The sequence below is a fragment of the Pinus tabuliformis genome, chromosome X, assembly GCF_031772625.1.
Source record: "Pinus tabuliformis cultivar Carrire ecotype Pingquan chromosome X, CPIR1, whole genome shotgun sequence".
In the NCBI taxonomy this organism is placed as follows: domain Eukaryota; kingdom Viridiplantae; phylum Streptophyta; class Pinopsida; order Pinales; family Pinaceae; genus Pinus; species Pinus tabuliformis.
In genome coordinates this window covers 92,390,156-92,413,644 of record NC_142308.1, presented here as the reverse complement: position 1 = coordinate 92,413,644, position 23,489 = coordinate 92,390,156, and the positions used below count along the sequence as shown (strand labels likewise).

At 40.4% G+C, this 23,489-nt stretch overlaps 1 protein-coding gene across 1 annotated transcript in view; it reads right to left on the bottom strand.

Annotated features, from left to right (window-relative positions):
- Positions 1–235: 235 nt before the first annotated feature.
- Positions 236–23,489, bottom strand: part of LOC149138548 (uncharacterized) — a 177,909-nt gene continuing 154,655 nt past the window's right edge. Inside the window, exon 6 of the mRNA XM_089450387.1 lies at positions 236–513. Within this exon, the coding sequence (XP_089306513.1) occupies positions 342–513 (172 nt within the window). The 3' untranslated portion in view covers positions 236–341. The remainder of the gene's footprint in view (positions 514–23,489) is intronic.

Genomic DNA, 23,489 nt, shown 5'->3' with positions numbered 1-23,489 from the left:
ACAATTAAGAGTAACAACAAGTTAAGACTCACAACAACACACTAAAATCATTACGCAACAAAGAGATAACACAACAAAAAATAAACCTACACACACATGCATCTAATCCAATAGCACTTGGTCAAGAGAGTGGGCCCAACTCCTTGATCAGGGTTGTGGAAATATCGAGATATACATAATACTAAAAGTACCAACAATTGTATTAATTAAAATATATCATTACAAAAGTCTGCTGTTACAACTCGAAAATATCATATATCTCCTAGTGGTGGCTTTCCCAACCCCGTAATCAATACTTATACATTTCATAAATCAACTAACAGTGCCTAATATTACGACAGCTATCTGCCTACAAATACACAACGATTTCTTGAGATACAACAAAATTCAAATATAGCACTTGTGCTAGTCGAGAGGTTGATCCACCGCTTGCAGCTGATATCCACAGATAGTGCTGCCAACTCAACAATCATCATACATTGAATCATGCCTTTGATCATCATTCCTCCAAATCTGCATGAAAACTTAAGTTAGCAAGTCACTTTAGGCAATAATCCCCTATGACTACGTTTCAATGATTAACAATTCACAAAGACATGACAATAGGTGTACCTTTGCTGTTTAAAATGCAAATCGACCAACAAGGGCATGAAATGAGTTCAAGAAAGGGATAAAAAAGTGGGTAAAAATAGGAAAAATTAGCAACCAACACTAAGCTTAGTAAATGCAGCTTCTTTAGGACAGAGGTACATTACTCGGGACATGTAGTTTCCAAGGATGGAATAATAGTGGATCCATAAAAGATAAGAACTATCATGGAATGGGAAGCTCCTAGGAATGTGGATGAGGTCAGATCATTCATGGGGCTAGTAGGTTACTACAGGAAGTTCATCAAGAACTTCTCACAGATTTCATATCATATTACATCATTGCAGAGGAAAGGAAAGTAATTTGAATGGAGAGTTGAATTTGAAACAAGTTTTGAGTAGTTGAAGAAGTTGCTTACAAATGCTCCAGTTCTAAATATTTCATATCCAAATAAAGAGTTTGTGGTATGCATAGATTCTTGCAAGAGAAGACTTGGTGGAGTCTTGATGCAAGAGGGACAGATGGTGTGTTATGAGTCAAGGAAATTGAATGCGCATGAGCATAACTATGTGACTCATGATATGGAGTTTGAAACCATTATTCACGCCTTGAAGATGTGGATGAACTATGTTCTTGGTAGGAGATTTATGTTGATGAGTGATCATAATGGACTGAGGTATATATTTGAAAAACCTAATCTAAATTCCAGGCAAGCTAGATGGTTGGCTACCCTTAGTGAGTTTGACTTTGAGATCAGATACATTAAAGGAAAGGAGAACATGGTTGCAGATGCTCTCAGTAGGAGAGTGTAGGTAAACCATGTTGCAATTGTGAGCTCTTATGGGACATATTTACAGGATTGGATCTTACAGGGAAAACAATAAGATGACAAGTATCGAAAACTTAAGCACATATTACAATAGGGTACATGTGAACAGGATGTGGATTATCATCTCATGACAGATGGCTTGGTGAGATTTAGGGACAGGATCTATGTGTCAGATGACAGTGAGCTCAAGAAGATTATCTTGAGGGAGTTTCATGTCAAGCCATATTCAAGTCACCCGGGATATTAGAAGACACTGAAAATAGTGAAGTTCTACTATTGGCCGAGTTTGAAGAAGGAAGTGGCAGAGTTTGTCGTTAGATGCTTGTATTGTCAGCAGGTGAAAGTTGAGTGTAAGCACCTAGTTCATTTGTTACAGCCTATTCCGATTCCAAAGTAGAAATGGGAGGTAATTTACATGGATTTCATTACAGGTATTCCGAGGACATCGAAGTAGCATGATTACATCATGGTTGTGGTTGACAAGGTGAGAAAGGTAGCTCACTTCATTCCAATGATGGCTAGTTATGCAGCTAGTGAGGTAGCACATGTCTTCATCAGGGAGATAATGAGATTTCATGTTGTTTTGTAGAAGATTGTGTCAGACAGAGATGCCAACTTCACTTCTAGGTTTTGGAAGGAGTTGTTTGCAGGTTTGGGTACAAAGTTGGTCTTCAGTACAACTTATCATCTATAGACAGATGGGAAGATAGAGAGGGTAAACAAGATACTGGAGGATATGCTGAGGTGTATGTCATGCAATAACAAAGGAGGTGGGAGGAGTATCTTCCACTGGTTGAGTTTTCTTACAACAATGGTTATTAGGAGTCACTAAGGATGAGTCTGTTTGAGGCACTCTATGGACAGAGTTGTAATACTCCCATTAGCTGGAGTGATCCAATGAACAGGGTACTTATAGGATCAGACATGTTGGAAGAGATGGAACAGGAAATTCCTTTTATAAAGAATAATCTAAAGGTAGCACAAGATATACGAAAAATTTATGGAGAGCGTCACAAGACATTTAACGAGTTTCGGGTTTGGAAACATGTGTATTTGTGCATCAAGCCCAGGAAGATCTCCTTGAGGATTGGGTTGCGTGCCATGTTGGTACCTCGGTATTGCGGGCCTTTCGATATCCTTGAGAGGATTGGACTAGTGGCCTACAGAATTGCACTACCTCTGTTAGTGAAAGTCTATGATGTTTTCCATGTTTAATTGCTTAAAGGATATGTGAAAGATGCTGATTATGTGATTGATTGGTCTGTATTGTAGGTGGAGCTAGAAGGAGGATTCTAGCCAAAAACTCAGTGCATATTGTAGCAGAAATAAGTCATGCTCCAGATAGAGCAATCGAGTAAGTTAAAGTGCAGTGGAAGCACTTTGGGCCCGATGAAGCTACATAGGAGATGGATGATCACATACAGGCTATGTATCCTTCATTATTTTTCAGTGGAGGCAAATGAGTTTTGGTATATGTACATATTTATGTATGGTTTCTATTGTAAATACCATAATGAGTTGTGTTATAAAGCTCCAATAAGTGGTATGGTTGTCATGTTGTCATGTTTGTCATGATGGTTTTTCTTTTGAGCAGGTTGTTCATTGTAAATACTACATCGAGCTAAGTTATAAAGCTCCATGGGCAGTATGTTTTGCTTTTCAATGGTCTTGTTGGTCATAGGTGTCATTGAACACTAAGGATGGTGTTCCCCTAAGGGGGAGGGGTTTGTAACAACCCTGGGTTAAAAGTTCATGTAATAAAGTTAATAAAGGCAGAAAAAGACTAAGATCATGGGACACGTATTCCAAGTTAAAAATTTGGAAAATTATCCTAGTGGGAATCACTTGTTGTTTATTATGGTTAAGGGGTTATTAGCAAAGGCAATGGAAAAGGCTTTAAAAGGGAAAAACGATATTATAGGCATTTTATTTATAAAAATAAAGGAAATTAGGAGAAAATGGAGGTGAAAGGTCACAGGTTGCTTGTGAGGAGGAAATTGAAGGAAAATAGAGGAAATTGAAGAAATTAGAGGCAACAATAATAAAAAGGCAGTAATGCATCAATTTGGGGCCTTTTTGTCAGTTTAGTTTTGGGTTTGTTTCGGAGAGGAGAAGAACACCAAGAGGAGAAAGAAAGCAACCAAGCAAAAGAAGGATAAGGAAAGCAAGGGAAGGACAAGAAAGCAAAGGAAAGCAAGGATGAAGCAAGGGAAAGTTGGATGAAGCAAGGGAAAGTTGGATCAAGCAGCTTCAGTGGAAATACTTGTAGGTAACAGGTTGCATGTATGATTTCCTAGCTGGTTTTGGCATGCATGGTACATGCATGTGTGTATTTGGTTCATTTGTTGTCATTGGCATGGGTTTTGTCAGGTTTGACAGTGGTTTCAACCTTCCCTTTCTATTTCTGGATAGCCATGGCATGATGGGATTCATTCTTGGTTGAGATTTAGATTGTCGGAAGGTTTTGGATTCGAGAGAGGTGGTCTCAGGAAAATCTGAAGGGTTGGGGGTGGAGATGGTTTCTCTGGGAAGCTCTTAATGGGTGGGTGGAGACAGGAAAATTCCTCAAGGAATGGTGAAGGAATTCTGAGGCATCCAATCTTGGTTTGGTTTTGTGATCTTGGGACCGGTTTAGGTGAGATCATGGTAGGGTGAGGGTGGAGGTGGTTTAACTTTTGGATCCCCTTAGTTGTTTCTTTATTGGTCTATCCCATGAGATCCCACATTCATGCTTGGAATATGGCACAAGGGTGATTGACTAAAAGAAAGATTTGGCTCACCCAAATCTATAGCCAAATGGTACATGAAAGTCCCTGACTTGGTTGGATTTTGCATATGTTAATAAGAGCTAAGTTCCTCTTGTATTTTGTGAGTAAATGTACTTGTTATTATGTGGCTTTTATCTTTGTTCTATCATTGCTATTAATCTAGTTATATGCTGGTTATAAGCATGGTTTTTGTAACACCCCCTCCCAAGTCTACCAAAAGTAACCATGCTAGCTGGGTAAACATGAGGAGAGATGCTACTACAATCAGATTCGACCTCCTATGTCAACTTAAGGAAGTGGAATCAATGGAACATCAGATACAATCATCCAACATCATCAACATAACCCTTAGGAGACAAGTCAGCTACTCAGACAGCCTGTCCCTGGGTCCCATTGCTATTCTGCATCTCTTAGGACATAGTCGCTCTCATGATATGGGAAAGGGAGAACCAACAAACTGAAGTCGCTCTCACAAGCCTAGCTGCCAGCAAATGTGGACAAAAAATGCTAGTTCTATGCCAACGACCTTGGGATTTAAGCCACTTTTGTTGGGTTGTGTTATATTCTTTCCACGACTAACATACATAGTGAACTGAGGGGTTAGAGGGGGGGCGGAGCCCCCCTTCATTGTGTTGATTGTGCAGCAGGCAGGTAGGTAGCCCCCCTCAAAATTTTTCTTTTTGGACCCTATATAGGTTGGGCAAACCTACCTATGGTTTTTGGTCCATGGTTTTGGACGCAATGGTTTTTGGTCCATGGTATTGGATGCTTCGGCATGTATATATATGTATTGTAACATTGAAAGGAATATAATGAAAAATCAAGCTGGTAGTCCCGATTTTGGGATCCAGGGGAAAATCTCTGTGTATATGCCTTTTATGTGTTATGCTCTTGCATTGTTTATTTTTTGTGTTTTAGAATTCGTATGCAGGTAATTTCTGTACAGGGTTAAAACCTACATTTGGTATCAGAGCTATTTTGGCTTCAAGGGGACGCCTTTGTTGCTGAGGGGTTTCGCTCGGGCCTGTGGTAGACCCTGTTCAGTGGGAGATCTGCGAGATTGATTCTGGTGGTGAAAGAAGATGGCGAGCAGTGGAAAGATAGAGATCGAGAAATTTAATGGTTAGAGTTTTGAGTTGTGGAAACTCAAGATGGAGGATCTGTTGGTGGATAAAGATCAGTGGATCACAGTAGATCCAGGTACTAAACCAACGGGAGTGTCCGATGAAGAATGGAAGAAGTTGGATTGGAAGGCAAAGAGCACAATACGATTGTGTGTCTCAGATTTAGTATTGCTGAATGTATCAGGGGAAGCTACGGTGAAGGCTTTGTGGGACAAGTTAGGGACTTTGTACAAATCTAAGTCTCTGGTGAATAAACTGTTCTTGCGGAAAAAGTTGTATAACCTGAGGATGAAAGATGGAGACTCGGTGACAAAGCATTTGAACGCATTTAATACTGTGGTAAGTTAGTTAGCATCTGTTGATATTAAAATTTCAGATGAAGATAAGTGCATTAGTTTGTTGTGTTCTCTACCAGATTCGTGGGATAGTCTGGTTATTGCAATAGGTAGCAATGCAACTGCCTTGCATTTTGATGAAATAGTCTCATCCTTGCTGATGGAGGAGATGAGACGGAAAAATATGGAGAGCCAGAATGGTGATGCCTTGTCTGTATGAGGACGGTCCCAGAACAGAAACAAAAATAAGTCATCGAGTGGGAGATCTAAATCTCCAGGAAAACCTGTAAAGGTGGTGTGCTGGAAATGCGGAAAGGAAGGGCACTTCAAAAGGGACTGTAAATCTAAAGCTCCTGATAAAGGAAAGGGATTTGATGATGCTCCTTCTGTAGAGGCAAAAACCACCTCAGATGAAGGTGGGGATATGTACTTGGCTTCTTCAAGTACACATGTAGATCATGAGGCATGGTTGATTGACTCAGGTGCATCCTTTCACTTCACTCCCCATAGAGAGTGGTTCTGCGAGTACGACAAATTCGATGGTGGTGATGTCTTCTTGGGGGATGACAGGAAGGCTAGAATCATTGGTCGCGAAAAAGTAAATTTGAAGTGCAAGGTGGAAGGGTTAGAACACTTCCGGGTGTTCTGCATATTCCTGTATTGGCCAGAAATCTGATTTCTGTAAGCAAGTTGGATGATGCAGGTGTAAAAATAGTGTTCGAGAAGGATACCTGCAAGATGGTTCGGGGAGCACTGGTATTGATGAAGGGAGTTCAAACTAGAAATCTGTATAAGATGCAAGGTAGCACTGTTGTTGATGGGTGCAATAATTCTGTGGTTCCTGAAAGTGGAGCAAAAAATTTATTGGTCTCTGGAGAGAAGACCATGCTGTGGCATCAAAGGCTTGGAAATATTGGAGAGAAGGGCCTTTGAACATTTCATGATAAAGGTATGGTAGAAGGTATGAGTAATAGCTCTATGGACTTTTATTTCTATGAAAATTGTGTATATCGGAAGCAGAATTGGGTGAGTTTCCCCTTTGGTGGTAAGAGGGAAAAACATATATTAGAGCTTGTGCATAGTGATGTGTTTGGACTTGTGAAGGTTCCATCACTGGGTAAGTCTATGTACTATGTATTATTTATAGATGACTTCTCAAGGAATACATGGATATATTTCCTTAAGAATAAATCTAAAGTCTTTGACAAGTTTAAAGAATTTAAGGCTCCGGTGGAAAACCAGATAGAGAAGAAGATAAAGGTGCTGAGGACAGATAATGGTGGAGAGTTTTGCAATAAGGAATTTGAAGAATTCTATAAGAAGTGTGGTATAGCATGACAGAAGACTACTCCATATACACCTCAGCAAAATGGAGTTGCAGAAAGAATGAACAAGACGTTAATGGAAAGGGAAAGAAGCATGCTTAGTGGTGCCGGGTTAGGACAAGAATTCTGGGCAAAGGCAGTGGAGACAACATGTTACCTAGTCAACAGATCACCTTCATCAGCATTGGAGGATAAGACTCCACAAGAGGTATGGACTAGTAAGAAACCCTCTCTTTCACATCTAAGGGTATTTGGATGTGATGCATATGTACATGTTCCAAGGGAGAAACGAACCAAGTTGGATAGTAAATCTGAAAAGTGAATATTTATTAGGTATAAGGATGGTTTAAAGGGTTATAAGCTTTGGAACCCAGCAATAAGGAAGGTTGTGTACAATCGAGATGTGGTGTTCAGAGAGGTGAAAGATGTTATTAAACATAAAGTCCAACGAAAGGAACCTGAGAAGATAGAGTTTGAGCTAAAGGAGGAAGAATCCAACTCTACAATAGAGCAGGAATTAGAAGATGAAGAGCCACAAACTCCAAGTGTAAGAAGATCAGTTCGAGAAAGCAGGTAGCCAAAAAGGTATAGTCCATTTGCTTTCTGTTCAAATTTTGCTTTATCTATTACTGATGATGATCCCAGAACTGTGAAGGACGCAGTAGATTCAGAGGATGGAAAACTCTGGAAAGAGGCCATGGTTGATGAAATGGCATCTTTGCACAAAAATGAGGCTTGGGATCTGGTGGAGTTGCCAGCTGGAAGGAAACCCATTGGAAACAAATGGGTGTTCAAGAAGAAGACAAATGTAGAAGGAAAGGTGGAGAATACAAAGATCAGTTGGTAGCAAAAGGTTATTCCCAGGTGCCGGGAATTGATTTTGGTGATATTTTTTCTCCTGTTGCCAAGGTAACTTCTATTAGGTTATTTTATCTGTTGCTGTTGCTTTTGATTTTGAGGTAGAACAGATGGATGTGAAGACAACTTTTCTTCACGGGGATCTGGAAGAGGAGATCTACATGAAGCAACCTAAAGGCTTTGCAGTGAAGGGTAAGAAAGAACTGGTATGCAAGTTAAAGAAGTCTCTATATGGGTTAAAACAATCACCAAGGATGTGGTATCAGAATTTTGATACATTTATACGGGGACTTGGCTTCACCAAAAGCAAAGCAGATCACTGTGTGTATTTTAAATTAATTGGTGACTGTGTTATTTATCTGGTCTTGTATGTGGATGATATGTTGTTGGTTGGAAATGACAAAGAAATTATCCAGGATTTGAAGACCCAATTGTCTTCCAAATTCGACATGAAAGATCTTGGTGCTGCAAACTATATTTTGGGCATGGAAATTAAAAGAGATCGGGCAAAGAGGAAGCTCTAGTTAAACCAGAGGAAGTATGTCGAGACAATACTGCAGAGGTTTAATATGCAAGATAGTAAACCGGTGAAGGTTCCTATTCCTATAGGTGTAAAGTTATCTGCTGAATAGTGTCCCAAGACACAAGAAGAAGAAGAGGATATGTCCCGTGTTCCATACGCAAGTGCAAGTGGTAGCCTGATGTATGCAATGCTTTGTACTAGACCAGACATTGCACATGCAGTGGGAGTATTGAGCATGTTTATGTCATAACTAGGGAAGGAGCACTTGATAGCAGTGAAGTGGGTTTTCAGGTATTTGGGTGGCACTAGTGATTATGGTTTGTGCTACCAAGGAAGACCAAGATTGGACAGAGTGTTGGATATTTGTGGCTTTGTTGATGCAAACTGCGCTGGAGATCTGGATCAGAGAAGATCTACAAGTGGGTATGTGTTTAACCTATTTGGAGGTGCAGTCAGTTGGATGAGTAAGAAACAATCTGTAGTGGCACTATCAACTACAGAGGCAGAATACATGGTAGCCACTCATGCAAGCAAGGAAGCAGTTTGGTTGCAGAGATTGTGTTCAAGTATGGGGTTAGTACAGGGAGCTATAAGGATAGACTGTGACAGCCAAAGTGCAATTTTCTTGGAAAAGAACCTTGCTTATCATTCAAGACAAAGCACATTGATGTTCAGTATCACTTTGTGAGGGATATCATAGAAGACAAAAAGGTGTTGCTGATAAAGGTGGACACTTTGAAGAATACTGCAGATGCATTGACAAAATCTGTGAGCTCTGAGAAGTTCTCCTGGTGTAGAGAAAAAATGGGCGTTTCAGGGTTGGAAAAATGACTAAGCTCTCTTGTGCCTCCCTGTGGAAAGAAATGAACAAGTGGGAGAATGTTGGGTTGTGTTATATTATTTCCATGACTAACCTACGTAGTGAACCGGGGGGTTAGATGGGGGGCATAGCCCCCCTTTTGTTGTGCCGATTGCGCAGCGGGGGGTCACAAGGGGTTTGAGGGGGGTGGGTAGCCCCCTCTACAGGGTCCGAGGTAGTGTTATAGACATATTTGGGCACTGCAACCCCAATCTCATATGTCCATAAACCAAGGGCTTCTAAGCCCCTAAAAGTGTTGTTTCATACCCTAAAGGAACAAGGTCAGCTGATTACATCATCTCCCAAAAGTTCTCCATGAAAAACTACTTAGAACTAGTCAAAGCTAGACCATACAGCCTGCTCAGTGATAAGGGTGCGATGCATCCCACCTGCCACATGAAAAAAGTGTGATGCATACTGGAAAGCCTTTCTGTAGAGTGCGATGAGCGAGAGTAGACAAATGGCAGAGGCAGTTGGCTAGGTGGAAACCTAGAGAATCTTCTAGAAACTACCCATTTGACACTTGCCTCTCTGAATTCACCCAAGGATGAGTAAGAGATCATGAAATCTCCAAGTGGAACCAAGAACTATCAGAGAGAAGACACTAATCAAAATCCCAGAAGCTGACTCACCCACCTGCAAATATCTATATATGGATCCCTCATCAGAGAGATCCAGAGGCTGGAATTTTGTATTTTGTAAGGAATTGCTATTGGTTTCTCTATGCAACATTGTATTGTTGGGTGATCTAAGCTTTTCATGAGGTGAAGAGGGCTTTCATGCTGGGAGGATGGCGCTGGGTCAGACCAATGGGTTGTAATCCTCTATTCTACTACTTCTATCAATAAAGCTATTTGAGTTTTCCTCCATATTCCTATATATGTCTGAATCTTGTATTGATATATGCATTTGTATGGTTAATATACATCTGATCCTATATTGTTTATGGTTATAGATCTCTATGCTTTGATGGTATTATGCTACTTTGACTCTATAGGTGTTCTTTGAAGCGACAAGTGAGGAAGGAGTGGTAAAGCTCTATCAAAGGAGGGAGGAAACAAGCAAGGAGCCAAGTGAAAGATTGAGGTTGGTACTCTCTGCTTCTCTCTCATCTATCTCTCAGAAAGGAAAGCACAAGTAACTTTAGTTTGTTTGTTTCTAAGATAGCTACCCGTCTTAGTGGGACTAGCAGCTCTGAATGGACACTAGTTTTCCTGATAACAAAATGGCGACTCTGCTAGGGAGTGAATAACTTGTTTGCTTGTTTATATTTGTTTGCTTTATAAACTACAAATGGAGCCTGAAGTTAAGCCAGCTAGCCTTCAAACTGCATTTGCTATGCAAGTGCAAATTAGATCAATGCTGCTTTAGTCAATCTCCGAGTTTGTTTATGAACTGAACAACTGACTTGCAAACATCCTAAGTGCCCTGGTGGTAGCTCAAGTAACCTCATTAGATCAGCCCCTATACTTTGTGTTTACTACCTATCATTAGCTCAGCCTAAACCCCTGAACTTAGCTGCAAACTCTGAGCAAAAACCAAGCTCAGTCTCGTTCCTAGACCATCGCACTGTCTCTCATTGGCAGTCTGGATGCATCACACCTCCCATGTGCTGTAGGTGAGATGCATCCCTGTTTCGCTGTGTTACAGGTGCGATGATCAGGTACGACTGTTTCTGCCTCCAAATTTTGGTTTTCTCTTTATTGTCTTCAGCTTTATTCAGTGGTTTTGTTGTTTGTGATCAGTATATCACTGTTGAAGCTCTATTCCTTTGCATTATTCAGCCTCCATTGATAAATAATTGTGAATGTTTTTTTTATGTATTTTTCGTCATTTACAGTTCTCTTGTGCAAACAGTAGCTTAATTGAATTGTCGTCTTTTGAGTTAAAAGTGTCGCAAGTGTCGGTTTCAGTCAAAGAAAAGAGTCTTCATCTTTTTGATAGTCGATTACACGTTTGCCATTGTATTTGATTTGAATTAATAGTATTTCAAGTGTCGAAAGCAATTTTTGAATTCGAAATCGTAAAGTGTCGTCTTAATCCTCCTTTTGTTTTTGAAAAAGAAAGTTGTTAGTACTGTCGCTTTGAAAGAAGAATAGTTCAGATCTGTACTTAGCATCCTTTTTTTCATTCACACATTAAGAAAGCGAAAAACAAATACATGCATGTGCATTTGCGTTTAGGCTGCTGGTGGAAATTGATTTAGGACAGTGCATCTCAGTGTGTGCTCTCTGCTCTATGTTGAAAGGATTTTACTTCTCTTTCCTTAGTGGCTAGGATTTTCATTGCAAAAAGAAAGTAAACGACTATTTATCATCTTAGATTGCATATTTAGGAACTGTATATCTACATCACACGGTGAACCTTAAAGGCAGACTTGTTAAGAAAGATCAACTGAAAATAAATCTCAATGCACATAAAAACGCTTTGGAACCTAACGCACAACATTTAGAAGTCTAGGCTAGAGAGGTATTCCGGCGTCGTAAAGCCTGGTAACTATCGCTTTCATTGTAGGTTGGGTGATTCCTCCTCTTTGAGACGACAAGTGCCAGTATGGACTTGTGCTCCCACGTACCGTCGAGTATATATTGGGAGACCACAATAGGCTATATCCTTTATCCTTAGGAAGCCGTGTCTATGCCCTATCGATCGTAATGCACTGAACACAACATTCGGGAAGATTGACTGCCGTACCGTAAAAAGTATTCTGCAGTTTTGCGATTGGTTTGGTAATCCCTCTGTCTATATTTCCAGAGTAGTCACTTTCGTTCCTTTTCAGACTCCTTAAAAGAAAAGGTCCATTTGAGCACTTGTCACTTCAGGCTCATTAAAAATTGAAGGCGACTAGAGTCATCTTTAGCTTTTTCTCGACTCTTAAAAATTGAAAAAGCAAGTTGTGTCAAAGCGTCATAAAATTTATTTTAATCGGAATAACATCACTATTCCCTCGTTGGTCTTAGGTTGAGAAAATGGAGTCCACCAATCAAGGATTTCCCCTTGGGGGAATCCTAGTCCCTTCTCCTCTTGGGGAGATGTTGGTGCACCTCATATGGCTACATTGTCCCTTCTAGGACTGACAATTGGCCTACCAGTATGGCTTTTCTCGACCTCTATCGTTCAAAACACCATGATTCCTGAGCAATAGAATCAGCAGCGAGATGATACTAGAGTTACCCCCAACCTTCTACTTCATTTATTTCTCCCTCTCCTTCTTCCTCTTCACTTGGTGAAGCTAGTAACACTAAAAACCAAGTAACTGAGAAGAAGAAGAAAGGGAAGGAGAAAAATAAGAAGAAGCCAACGACGAAAGGGGGCAACCATGCATCGTCTAGTGAAAATCCACACACTGCACCTTCCAAACCTAAATCTCCATGCTTCATTTGCAAAGGAGACCACTACCATTGAGATTGTCCTTACATCCCATGGATCTTAAGGGAGTGGTCTCCTCGCTTGCACAATATGGTGTCCTCAACATCTGACAATCATGTTGAGAGTACACCATCAACTAGTGAAAACGAAGTCAATGGACAGAAAGGAAGATCTAAATTTCCTTGTAGACTGTGTGAAGGTGATCATGCCCTCCACCGTTGTCCCTTCTTGGACGAAGCTAAAAGAGTCTTGGACAACTGTCCTGCTTCACCGCAATGACTTCCTCCTGGATACAAGAAACTCTTGCCGAGTCCATCGCTAGTTGAAAATATGACTAACACACCTTTGTTGTCAGTCAAAACACCTACCATTGAAGATAAACCCTTTGAGTCCACACTGGACCAAAGTCAGTAGGTCGAGACGACAGTCGACCCAGTCTTGTCTTCAGAAGGTCCACCTTTAGATGATACAGTCGCCAAAGAGAATGAGGACGACACCGTTCAAATTCTTTTTGTTCACACAAAATCCGATGAACATGGGGGCAATTTACCTGTTCCTTTACCGCCAGAAGGAAGTTTGTCAGAGATTTACCCGGTCATTTATTTGGTCCCTCCTCCAAGCAACCGAGTCATTTCCTTCGGTTGGAATCTACTAGGCAAACCCCACCTACCATCTAACGTACCATTCCGAATCATAGTACAAACTTACAAAATGAACATGGTTGGTACTATCATAGATGAAGGGGCTTCTGTGAGTATCCTTTCCTCAACTGCTTGGAAAATGCTTGGTTTTCCATCGCTTCTGCCTAAGATTCAAAATCTAACAGGCTTCAACAAAGGAACCAGTCGACCGTTAGGGATCCTTCCAAATTTGCTTATAACTTTGAGAAGGAAAACCGTTCATATAAACGTGATGGTAGTCCAAGGACCTTTAGATTACAATCTACTCCTTGGGCGTGACTACATTTATAGCATGGGCACTATTGTTTCCTCACTCTTTCGAGTGATGTGTTTTCCGCATGAAGGCAGAGTGGTCCAGCTTGTAGACCAGCTTTCATTCCCCGGTTCACACATAGCTACTAGTCAAGTGCCATCCCTAACTGGTCTTTTTGCACAAGGAGTGTCTCATCAATCTCTAGTCTGTCCACCTGATGAGTGCAAGTGATTCAGTGATTGTGACTGAAACCCAGGGGGCATGCACCCTGGTCTGCTTTGGCAGAAAAACTTTAGGTATATGGCAGGTTTCCGCGGTGGATATATGACTAGTCTGACATACCCATCCGTTTAGGAAAATGGGATTATACTGGAATAAGATTCCCTCGTCAAAAGTTATGTGATTGGCACTGACAACAGTCACCTTTGTCCATTTCGATGGACATTGCCAAGGAAGTGTTTTGTCTGCAACACGGATGGAGCAATCTTGCTAGTGCAAGAACTTCCATATGGTGACCTAGAAACTCTACTTTACACCTGGGGGCATGCAAACCTTTTTTCATGCAAGTGAAAAGCGACCTTTTATTTTCTTAGTTTGTAGGCTCTTAACCCTTTAGACTCGTAGGTTGGTCATTCCTAGATTGCATAACGAAAGGCTCCAGAGAAAAGTTGCGAATGGGGCAAGCTCCCTAAAAAATGAACCTATTGATGAGACATCCTTATTATACGACTGGAATGAGCAGTTTTATGTGAAGTTCAAGCTCGTTAAAAAATAAACCTAGTAATGAGCATATGTTCCACCAAAGTTTAAGCTCATTAAAAAATGAACCCGCCTTCGGTAAATAACCATTGCGATCGCATAATTATCAGCTTTAGAACCTTGGTCATGTTCTTACCATCACCTCCACTCTTTTTTAGCCTATCATACGCCTCCATTTGATTGTTTACCCCTTTTGAGGAATAGCTGCAACGAGTGATTCTATTATCCATCTTCTTGACACTGTCGTGATTGAAAAGTTCCAAACCTTACTTGGAACCAGCTTCTATCCGAAGACATCACTCGTTCCTCAAAAAACGAGTCTACTTTAAGCTCTTTTCATCTGACTCGTAAAATATGAAAAGATTGCCAAGCAATTGGCCTCTCCAGCTTGTTAAAGTGATTGGAAGTGCCATCCCTCCTCTAGATTTTAATCTTTTTGGACCTGAGGGATCATTACACAAAAAGATCGAGCGCTTGTCTTGTTTGGCTCGTTAAAACTATCGAAAAGTCATCCATTTCGTATTATTTTATACTTTTTTGGACTTAAGGGATTATACTACGAAAAAGGAATACTGGAGTTTCCTTTCTGTCTCTTTTCAGACTCTCTAAAAATTAAAAGGACCGAGTTATCTTTGTTGTTAAACTCGTTAAAACAATAGTGACAAACTTGTCCATGCAGACAAGAGCGAGTTTCACTGTCGCTAGGCTCGTTAAACAATAGCGACAGGTTTGTTCGAAGGGAAAATTATAGAACAAGCATATGTTATCCTCCTCAAGCTTGACAAAAATAAAGAGGTACTGGTCAACAATGATTGGGGAAAATTGGGAAGAAAACTTGAAGAAACTTTATTGGTAGCAGGTCGCTCTTGAACATGACACTTTCACTCCATCACCATGATTGAGTCGGGTTGGGTTATTCTGTTCACCAGTCATATCACCATTGGTCCTCCGTACCATCCATTTTTGGGGTTAACGCTACCAGTCCATTTCAGTGTCACCGATATGTTCAAGAGAAGTCGCTTAGATAATTCACCAACCCAGCTGGTGTCTCGTCTGTTGCAATACCTTCACGCTTCATTCTTTCATGACCGCCACCCTGAACCTTGTATCATCAGATCGTTTTCACCTCCACAAAATCATTTGCTCCATTTCGTGTTGTAGATATGGGATTCATTAAGGCCCTCCTACGATGGGTCACTTCTTATCAACATCAGCTCATTATCCAAGAAGATGACTTAGGAACAAACCTTTCAGTACTTTGAAGCTTGCATGCCTCAATGTCAAGTTTCTCACTTTCGGCAACAGGTTTACATCAATGGCCTTCGACCGAAAGATTTTGCATGGTGTTCGACATCAACTCATGTATTCACACCATGTGAATTGTACTGCAGTACCTTGAGGGTCATCATCATTATCAGTGATTCCTCTCGCGCTTGTTAACAACTTACATCATTGGCTGGTAATCAGGCGATGTCTTTCCATGTTCGACACCAGAACATCTTTTCACATGGATCGACTTGTACTTCAGGCGAAGATTGAATGATTTTGGAGACCTCGGATCTAGTTTCATGCATCCAGGCTGCGATATATTCAGGAAAATAAAGACATCAAATGTACATCATAGCTGCACAGATAATCATCCAAGCTAAGGGATGATGGCTCTACCAAAATCATCAGTCTGCCACACAGATGATTGTCTGTCCTATGTACATGAAAATGAATTTATAAAGCTGAGCATGGCAATGCCCACCTCAGCCAGATCATGAAAATAGTATGAAGATAATGTATTGTATTGTATCTTATTACAAGTCACCTTCCAGTTCGAAAAACCTCGGATCCTCATGATAAAGCATTTCACCTGACATCAGAAGATTTACAACCTCATGCTTTAGGGGGCAACTGTTATAGACATATTTAGGCACTGCAACCCCAATCTCATATGTCCATAAACCAAGGGCTTCTAAGCCCCTAAAAGTGTTGTTTCATACCCTAAAGGAACAAGGTCAGATGATTACATCATCTCCCAAAAGTTCTCCATGAAAAACTACTCAGAACTGGTCAAAACTGGACCATACAGACTGCTCAGTGCTAAGGGTGCGATGCATCCCCCCTGCCTCATGCAAAAAGTGTGATGCATATTGGAAAGCCTTTCTGTAGGGTGCGATGAGCGAGAGCAGACAAATGGTAGAGGCAATTGGCTAGGTGGAAACCCAGAGAATCTTCTAGAAATTGCCCATTTGACACTTGCCTCTCTGAATTCGCCCAAGGATGAGTAAGAGATCATGAAATATCCAAGTGGAACCAAGAACTATCAGAGAGAAGACACTAATCAAAATCCCAGAAGCTGACTCACCCACCTGCAAATATCTATATATGGATCCCTCATCCTAGAGATCCAGAGGCTAGAATTTTGTATTTTGTAAGGAAGTGCTGTTGATTTCTCTGTGCAACATTGTATTGTTGGGTGATCTAAGATTTTCATGAGGTGAAGAGGGATTTCATGCTAGGAGGATGGCACCGGGTCAGACCAATGGGTTGTAATCCTCTCTTCTACTACTTCTATCAATAAAGCTATTTGAGTTTTCCTCCATATTCCTGTATATCTTTGAATCTTGTATTGATATATGCATTTGTATGGTTAATATACTTCTGATCCTATATTGTTTATGGTTATAGATATCTATGCTTTGATGGTATTAGGCTACTTTGACTCTACAGGTGTTCTTTGAAGCGGGGCAAGTGAGGAAGGACTGGCAAAGCTCTATCAAAGGAGGGAGGAAATAAGCAAGGAGCTAAGCGAAATACTGAGGTTGGTACTCTCTGCTTCTCTCTCATCTATCTCTCATAAAGGAAAACACAAGTAACTTTAGTTTGTTTGTTTCTAAGATAGCTACCCGTCTTAGTGGGACTGGCAGCTCTAAATGGACACTAGTTTTCCCGATAACAGGTAGCGCCCCGGGAATTTTTTTTTTGGACCCTATATTAGGTTGGGCGAACCTACCTATGGTTTTCGGTCCATGGTTTTGGACGCAATGGTTTTCAGTCCATGGTATTGGATGCTTCGGCATGTATATATATGTATTGTAACATTGAAAGGAATGTAATGAAAAATCAAGTTGGTAGTCTCGGTGTTGGGATCCAGGGGAAAATCTTTGTGTATATGTGTTTTATGTGTTATGCTCTCGCATTGTTTATTTTCAGTGTTTTAGAATTTGTATGCAGGTAATTTTTGTACAGGTTTAAAACCTACAGCTACTACAATTAGATTTGACCTCCTATGTTAGCTCAAGGAAGTGGAATCAATGGAACATCACATACAGTCAACCAACATCATCAACATAACCCTCAGGAGACAAGTCAGCTACTCAGATAGCCTGTCCCTGGGTCCCACTGCTATTCTGCATCTCTTAGGCCATAGTCACTCTCATGATATGGGAAAGGGAGAGCCAACAAACTAAAGTCACTCTCACAAGCCTGCCTGCCAGCGACTGTGGACAAAAAATTCCAGTTCTATGCCAACGACCCTAGGATTTAAGCCACTTTTCTTGCCCAAAATCCTGGCCTCTACCCAGAATTTGTTGTAACTTCCATAATTCATTAAAAACATAACAACAATGCTGATAAATCAAAATCACCCTTAGGACTAGGCCTGACCATCCCCAACTGGGATTGATATTCTAGAAAACAATTGGCATCAATGCAACCTACAGGTCTAGGATACAAGGCAAAGCATAAATGACTGCAATAACTTATGAAACATAACCAAAAGGATCACCTCCTTCTCCATTGTACTAATACATCATCAATTAGGTCTCATATCCATCCATTTAATAGTTACAAGTAAATATATGAAATGAACATGACATGAACCAATCATTCAACCATGCTTATAACCAACATAAAACCATATAAATATCAAAGATATGACATCCATTAAGTCCACATATAAATTAGTGCAAAAGTAAGAGAACTTATCTTTTATTAATCATAGGCAAATCTGATCAGGTTCGGGTGTTCCACGTACCACCCAAACATAGACATGGTTGAACCAAATCTCTCTTTCATTTAGTCATCCCCGTGTCATATTCCAATCATGAATGTGGGATCTCATAGAACAACCAATCCAAGAACAACCAAGGGAATCTAGAGGTTAAAACACCTCCACCCTCATCCAACCATGATCACACCAAAACTGGTGCTCCGATCACAACCAAACAGAACTTTGAATGCCATTCAGAATCCATCACTATCCATGAGGAATTTTTCGTCTCCTTGTCTCTCAGGCTTTACCGCAACCCAAACCCAGATCAATAGGCCCTAAACTGAGACTGCTCTCTCAGGATTTACCGTGTATCCTGCCAAAACTGTCAAGCGATTCCTAGGCCTTTGGGAATGAACCTTGAGACCACCTCCGCCCCAGATTCCAAAATCCATCCAATAATTCCAAAGTTCCAAAACTGAAATAAACATCCCAACATACCATGGCATCCAGAAAAAGGCTAGGCTAGGCTGAAATCCACTATCATAACCTGACAAAACCATGCCACCGATAGCAAGAGAACCATACACCAACATGCAAATCCATGCATGTCCAAACCAGATAGGAAATCACACATGCAAAAGGTTACCTACAAGTATTCCTACTGAAGTTGCTTGAGTCCTGCTTTCCTTTCCTTGATCCTTGCTTGCTTTTTCCTTTCCTTTCCTTGCTTTCCCTTTCCTTTGCTACAAACTAGAGTGCTCCAAGAAAACTCTAAGTGACCAAGAGAATGAGAGAGCTTCAAACTTGAACTTGACAAAAGCCATGAACTGATCCTCATAAGCCTTTTTATGCATGAGACCTCTAATTTCTTCATTTTCCATTATTTTCCTTCAAATTCCTCCTCACATGAAACATGTGACCTTTCACCTTCCTTTTCTCCTAATTTCCCTTATTTTCATAAGTAAATGTGCCAAAATTCCTTTTTTCCATTTAATGCCTTTGCCAATTTTCCTTAGCCAAAACACACTTCCACTGATGCCCACTAGGATATCTTTGCCCAACATTCAGCTTGGAATAAGTGTCCCTTAACCGTGGTCTTATTTTGCCTTTATTAACTTTTATTACATGAACTTTTCACTAAGACTGTTACAAACCCCCCCCACTTGGGGAACATCGACCTCGGTGTTAAACCACACCAAGGCCTTAGCAAAAATGTTGAAAAGAAAACATACTACCTATGGAGCTTTATAACTTAGCTCGTTGTAGTATTTACATTGAAGAACCCGCTCAAAAGTAAAACATCATGACAACATGACAATATAATAACCATAATAACATGACACCCATACCACTTAATGGAGATTTATAACTTAGCTCATGGCAGTATTTACATCCATATATATATATATATATATATATATATATATATATATATATATATATACCACTTAATGGAGATTTATAACTTAGCTCATGGCAGTATTTACATCCATATATATATATATATATATATATATATATAGATATAGATATAGATATATATATATGTATATATATATATATAGATATATATAGATATATATATATATATATATACAAATATCAAAACATCAACAAAACATATGCCAAACATAACCAACATCAAACCAAAACTGCTTTGCCTCAACTGACAAACAATGAAGGATATAGGGCCTACATCTAATCTGCCATCTCCCATGTAGCTTCTTCAGGCCCAAAGTGTTTCCACTGCACTTTAACTTGCTCTATGGCTCTGTTCCTGAGCATGAGATGTTTCTACTACAATATGCACTGAGGCTTTGGCTGGAACTCTCCTTCTTGCTCCACCTGCAATACAGACCAATCAATAACATGATCAACATCCTTTATATAATTTTTAAGCAATGAAATATGGAAAACATCATGGAATTTCACTGTTGGAGGCAGTGCAAGTCGATATGCCACTGGTCCAATCCTCTCAAGGATCTCAAAAGGCCCACAATACCATGGTGCCAACTTGACACATGAACCAATCCTCAAAGAGCTTTTCTTGGGCTTGATGCACAAATACACATACTCCCCAACTTGAAACTCTTTGAACACCCTGTGCCAATCTGCATAACTCTTCTGTCTATCCTGTGCTGCCTTAAGATTCTTCTTTATAACCTGCATTTCCTGCTATATGTTTGCCAACATGTCTTTCCAATAAGTACCCTGTTCATTCGATCACTCCAGTTGATGGGAGTGTTACAACTCCGTCCATACAATGCCTCAAAATGACTCATCCTCAAGGACTTCTGATAACCAATATTGTATGTGAACTAAATGAATGGAAGATACTCCTCCCATTTCCTCTGTTGATGCATTACAAACATCCTCAACATATCCTCGAAGATCTTGTTGACCCTCTCTGTCTGTCCATCTATATGTGGATGATAAGCTATACTGAAGGCCGAATTTATACCCAAACCTGCAAATAGCTCCTTCCGGAACTTGGAATTGAAATTTACATCCTTGTCTGACACGATCTTCTTTGGAACACCATGTAGTCTCACTATCTCTCTGATGAACACATGTGCTACCTCACTGGCTGAATATGTAGTCTTCACGGAATGAAGTGAACTACCTTGCTCAACCTGTCAACCACGACCATAATAGAATCATGCTACTTCACTATCCTCGGAAGACCTGTGATGAAATCCATGGAAATGACCTCCCATTTCCATTTCATAGTCACAGTAGGCTGTAATAGACCACCTGGATGCTTGCATTTCACCTTCACCTACTGACAGTCTAAACATCTAGTCATGAACTCAACCACTTCCTTCTTCAGATTTGGCTAATAGTAAAGCTTCTTCACCGCCGTCAATGTCTTCTAATATCCTAGGTTACCCAAATATGATTTCACATGAAAATCCCTCAAGATAAGCTTCTTGAGCTCACTGCAATTCGATACAGATCCTGTCTCGAAACTTCACCAAGCCATCTGCCGTGAGACGATAGTCTGCATCCTGATCACCTGTACCTGTACTTACCTCCATGTATTTGTCATCCCGCTATCCTGCCTGCAAGATCATGTCCTGTAACTCTGTCCCATAGGACCTTATAACTACTATATGATTTACCTGTACCTTCTTGCTAAGAGCATTTGCAACCCGATTCTCCTTCCCTTTGATGTATCTGATCTTGAAGTCAAACTCACTAAGGGTAGCCAACCATCTAGCTTGCTTGGCATTTAGATTCAACTGGTCAAACAAATACCTCAACCCATTGTGATCACTCATCAATGTAAACCTCCTTCCCAGAAGATAATTTCTCCACATCTTCAATGCATGTATAATCGTTGCTAGCTCAAGATCATGCGTCAGATAGTTTTTCTCGTGCTCATTCAGTTTCTATGACTCATAGCACACTACATGTCCTTCTTGCATGAGAACTCCACCAAGTCCTCTCTTGCAAGCATATGTACACACTACAAACTCCTTGTCTGGATCTGCAATCTTTAGCACTGGTGCATGTGTCAACAACTGCTTAAGCTGCTCAAAACTATCTTCACATTCTGCCATCCATTCAAACTTCTTACCTTTCCACTGCAATGATGTGATAAGATATGCAATGCGTGAGAAGTTCTTGATGAACCTCCTATAGTAACCTGCTAATCCCATGAATGATCTCACCTCATCTACATTCTTAGGAGCTTCCCATTCCATGATGGCCCTTATCTTTTCTGGATCTACTGCTATGCCTTCCTTGGAGACAACATGTCCCAAGTAGTGTACCTCAGTCTGAAAGAAGTTGCACTTGCTAAGCTTAGCATACAATTGATGCTCTCTTACCAATATCAACACTATTGCTAAATGTTCGACATGTTCTTCCTCATTCTTAGAATATACCAGTATGTCATCAATGAATACAATAACAAACTTGTCCAAATAAGGACGCAAAGCACTATTCATCAAACACACGAATGTAGCTGGAGCATTAGTCAAACCGAATGGAACACCAGCAAACTCATAATGCCCATCCCTGGTCCTAAATGCAGTCTTGAAGATATCCTCTTCCTTGATGCATACTTGATGGTATCCCGATCTCAAGTCGATCTTAGAGAACACTGCTGCTCCCTTTAGCTGATCAAACAAATCGTCAATCCTCAGCAAAGGGTACCTTTTCTTGATCATTACCTTATTCAGCTGCCAGTAATCAATGCACAATATAAGAGTATCATATTTCTTCTTTATGAACAACACTGGTGCGCCCCAAGGTGATACACTAGATTTGGTGTATCCTTTTTCCAACATTTCCTTTAGCTATAACTTCAACTCTACCAACTCAGGTGTGCTCATCCTGTAAGGTGCTTTCGATGCTAGAGTTTCCCATGGTACCAACTCAATAGAAAAGTCTACCTCCCTATGAGGTGGCAACTTTGAAATGTTCTAAGGAAATACATCCTGAAACTGCTGCAATATTGGGTACCTTCTCAACACATATGCATCCTCAACCTCCATACCCTTGTCACTGGAAATGTGTACTGCAAAAATCACACAACATTTTTTGCAACTACGCTTAGCCTGCATAGTGGTAACCATCCTCACTGATGTAGGCTTCTTATTTTCCTGTAAAGTCCTCTTTTCCCCACTATCATCCACACACTCAATGGCCTTGTTGAAGAAATCCAATTTGGTTCTGTGAAGGTATAACCAATCCATACCAAAAAACATACTATATGATCCCAATGGAAATACATTCAAATGTGCTATTGTAGGCATGCCATTCAACTCAAATGCACAAGCTCTTACCCAATGGTGAACTCGCTTCTTTGTACCTGTAGCCAACTATACCAACCAAGATTCTGCATGCACTTCTTTTCTCAAACCACAGTTATCCACCGGGTCAGGATTAATATAACTATAGTTAGATCTAGGATCAGTCAAAATATAAATAATTTGATCATGAAGCTTACATCCATCTCAATGATCGATGTCTGATGATCCACTTGCATGTTGTCCACAACTACATAAATCTGAGGAATGTTATGGCCAACATCACCAATTGTATGCGCCTCCTGAGCACTGTAGGTTTGGGGTCTACCACCACTCCGATACTGCAGATAGTCCCTCTTACGATGATTGATCCAGAGTTCAAAATTTTCTCAAAATTAAAATTTGTCGGATTGGTGTGGAACCTGAACAACACGTAGTGCTCATCATCCTAAATCTAGCACAACTCGTTTCGCGCAAAAC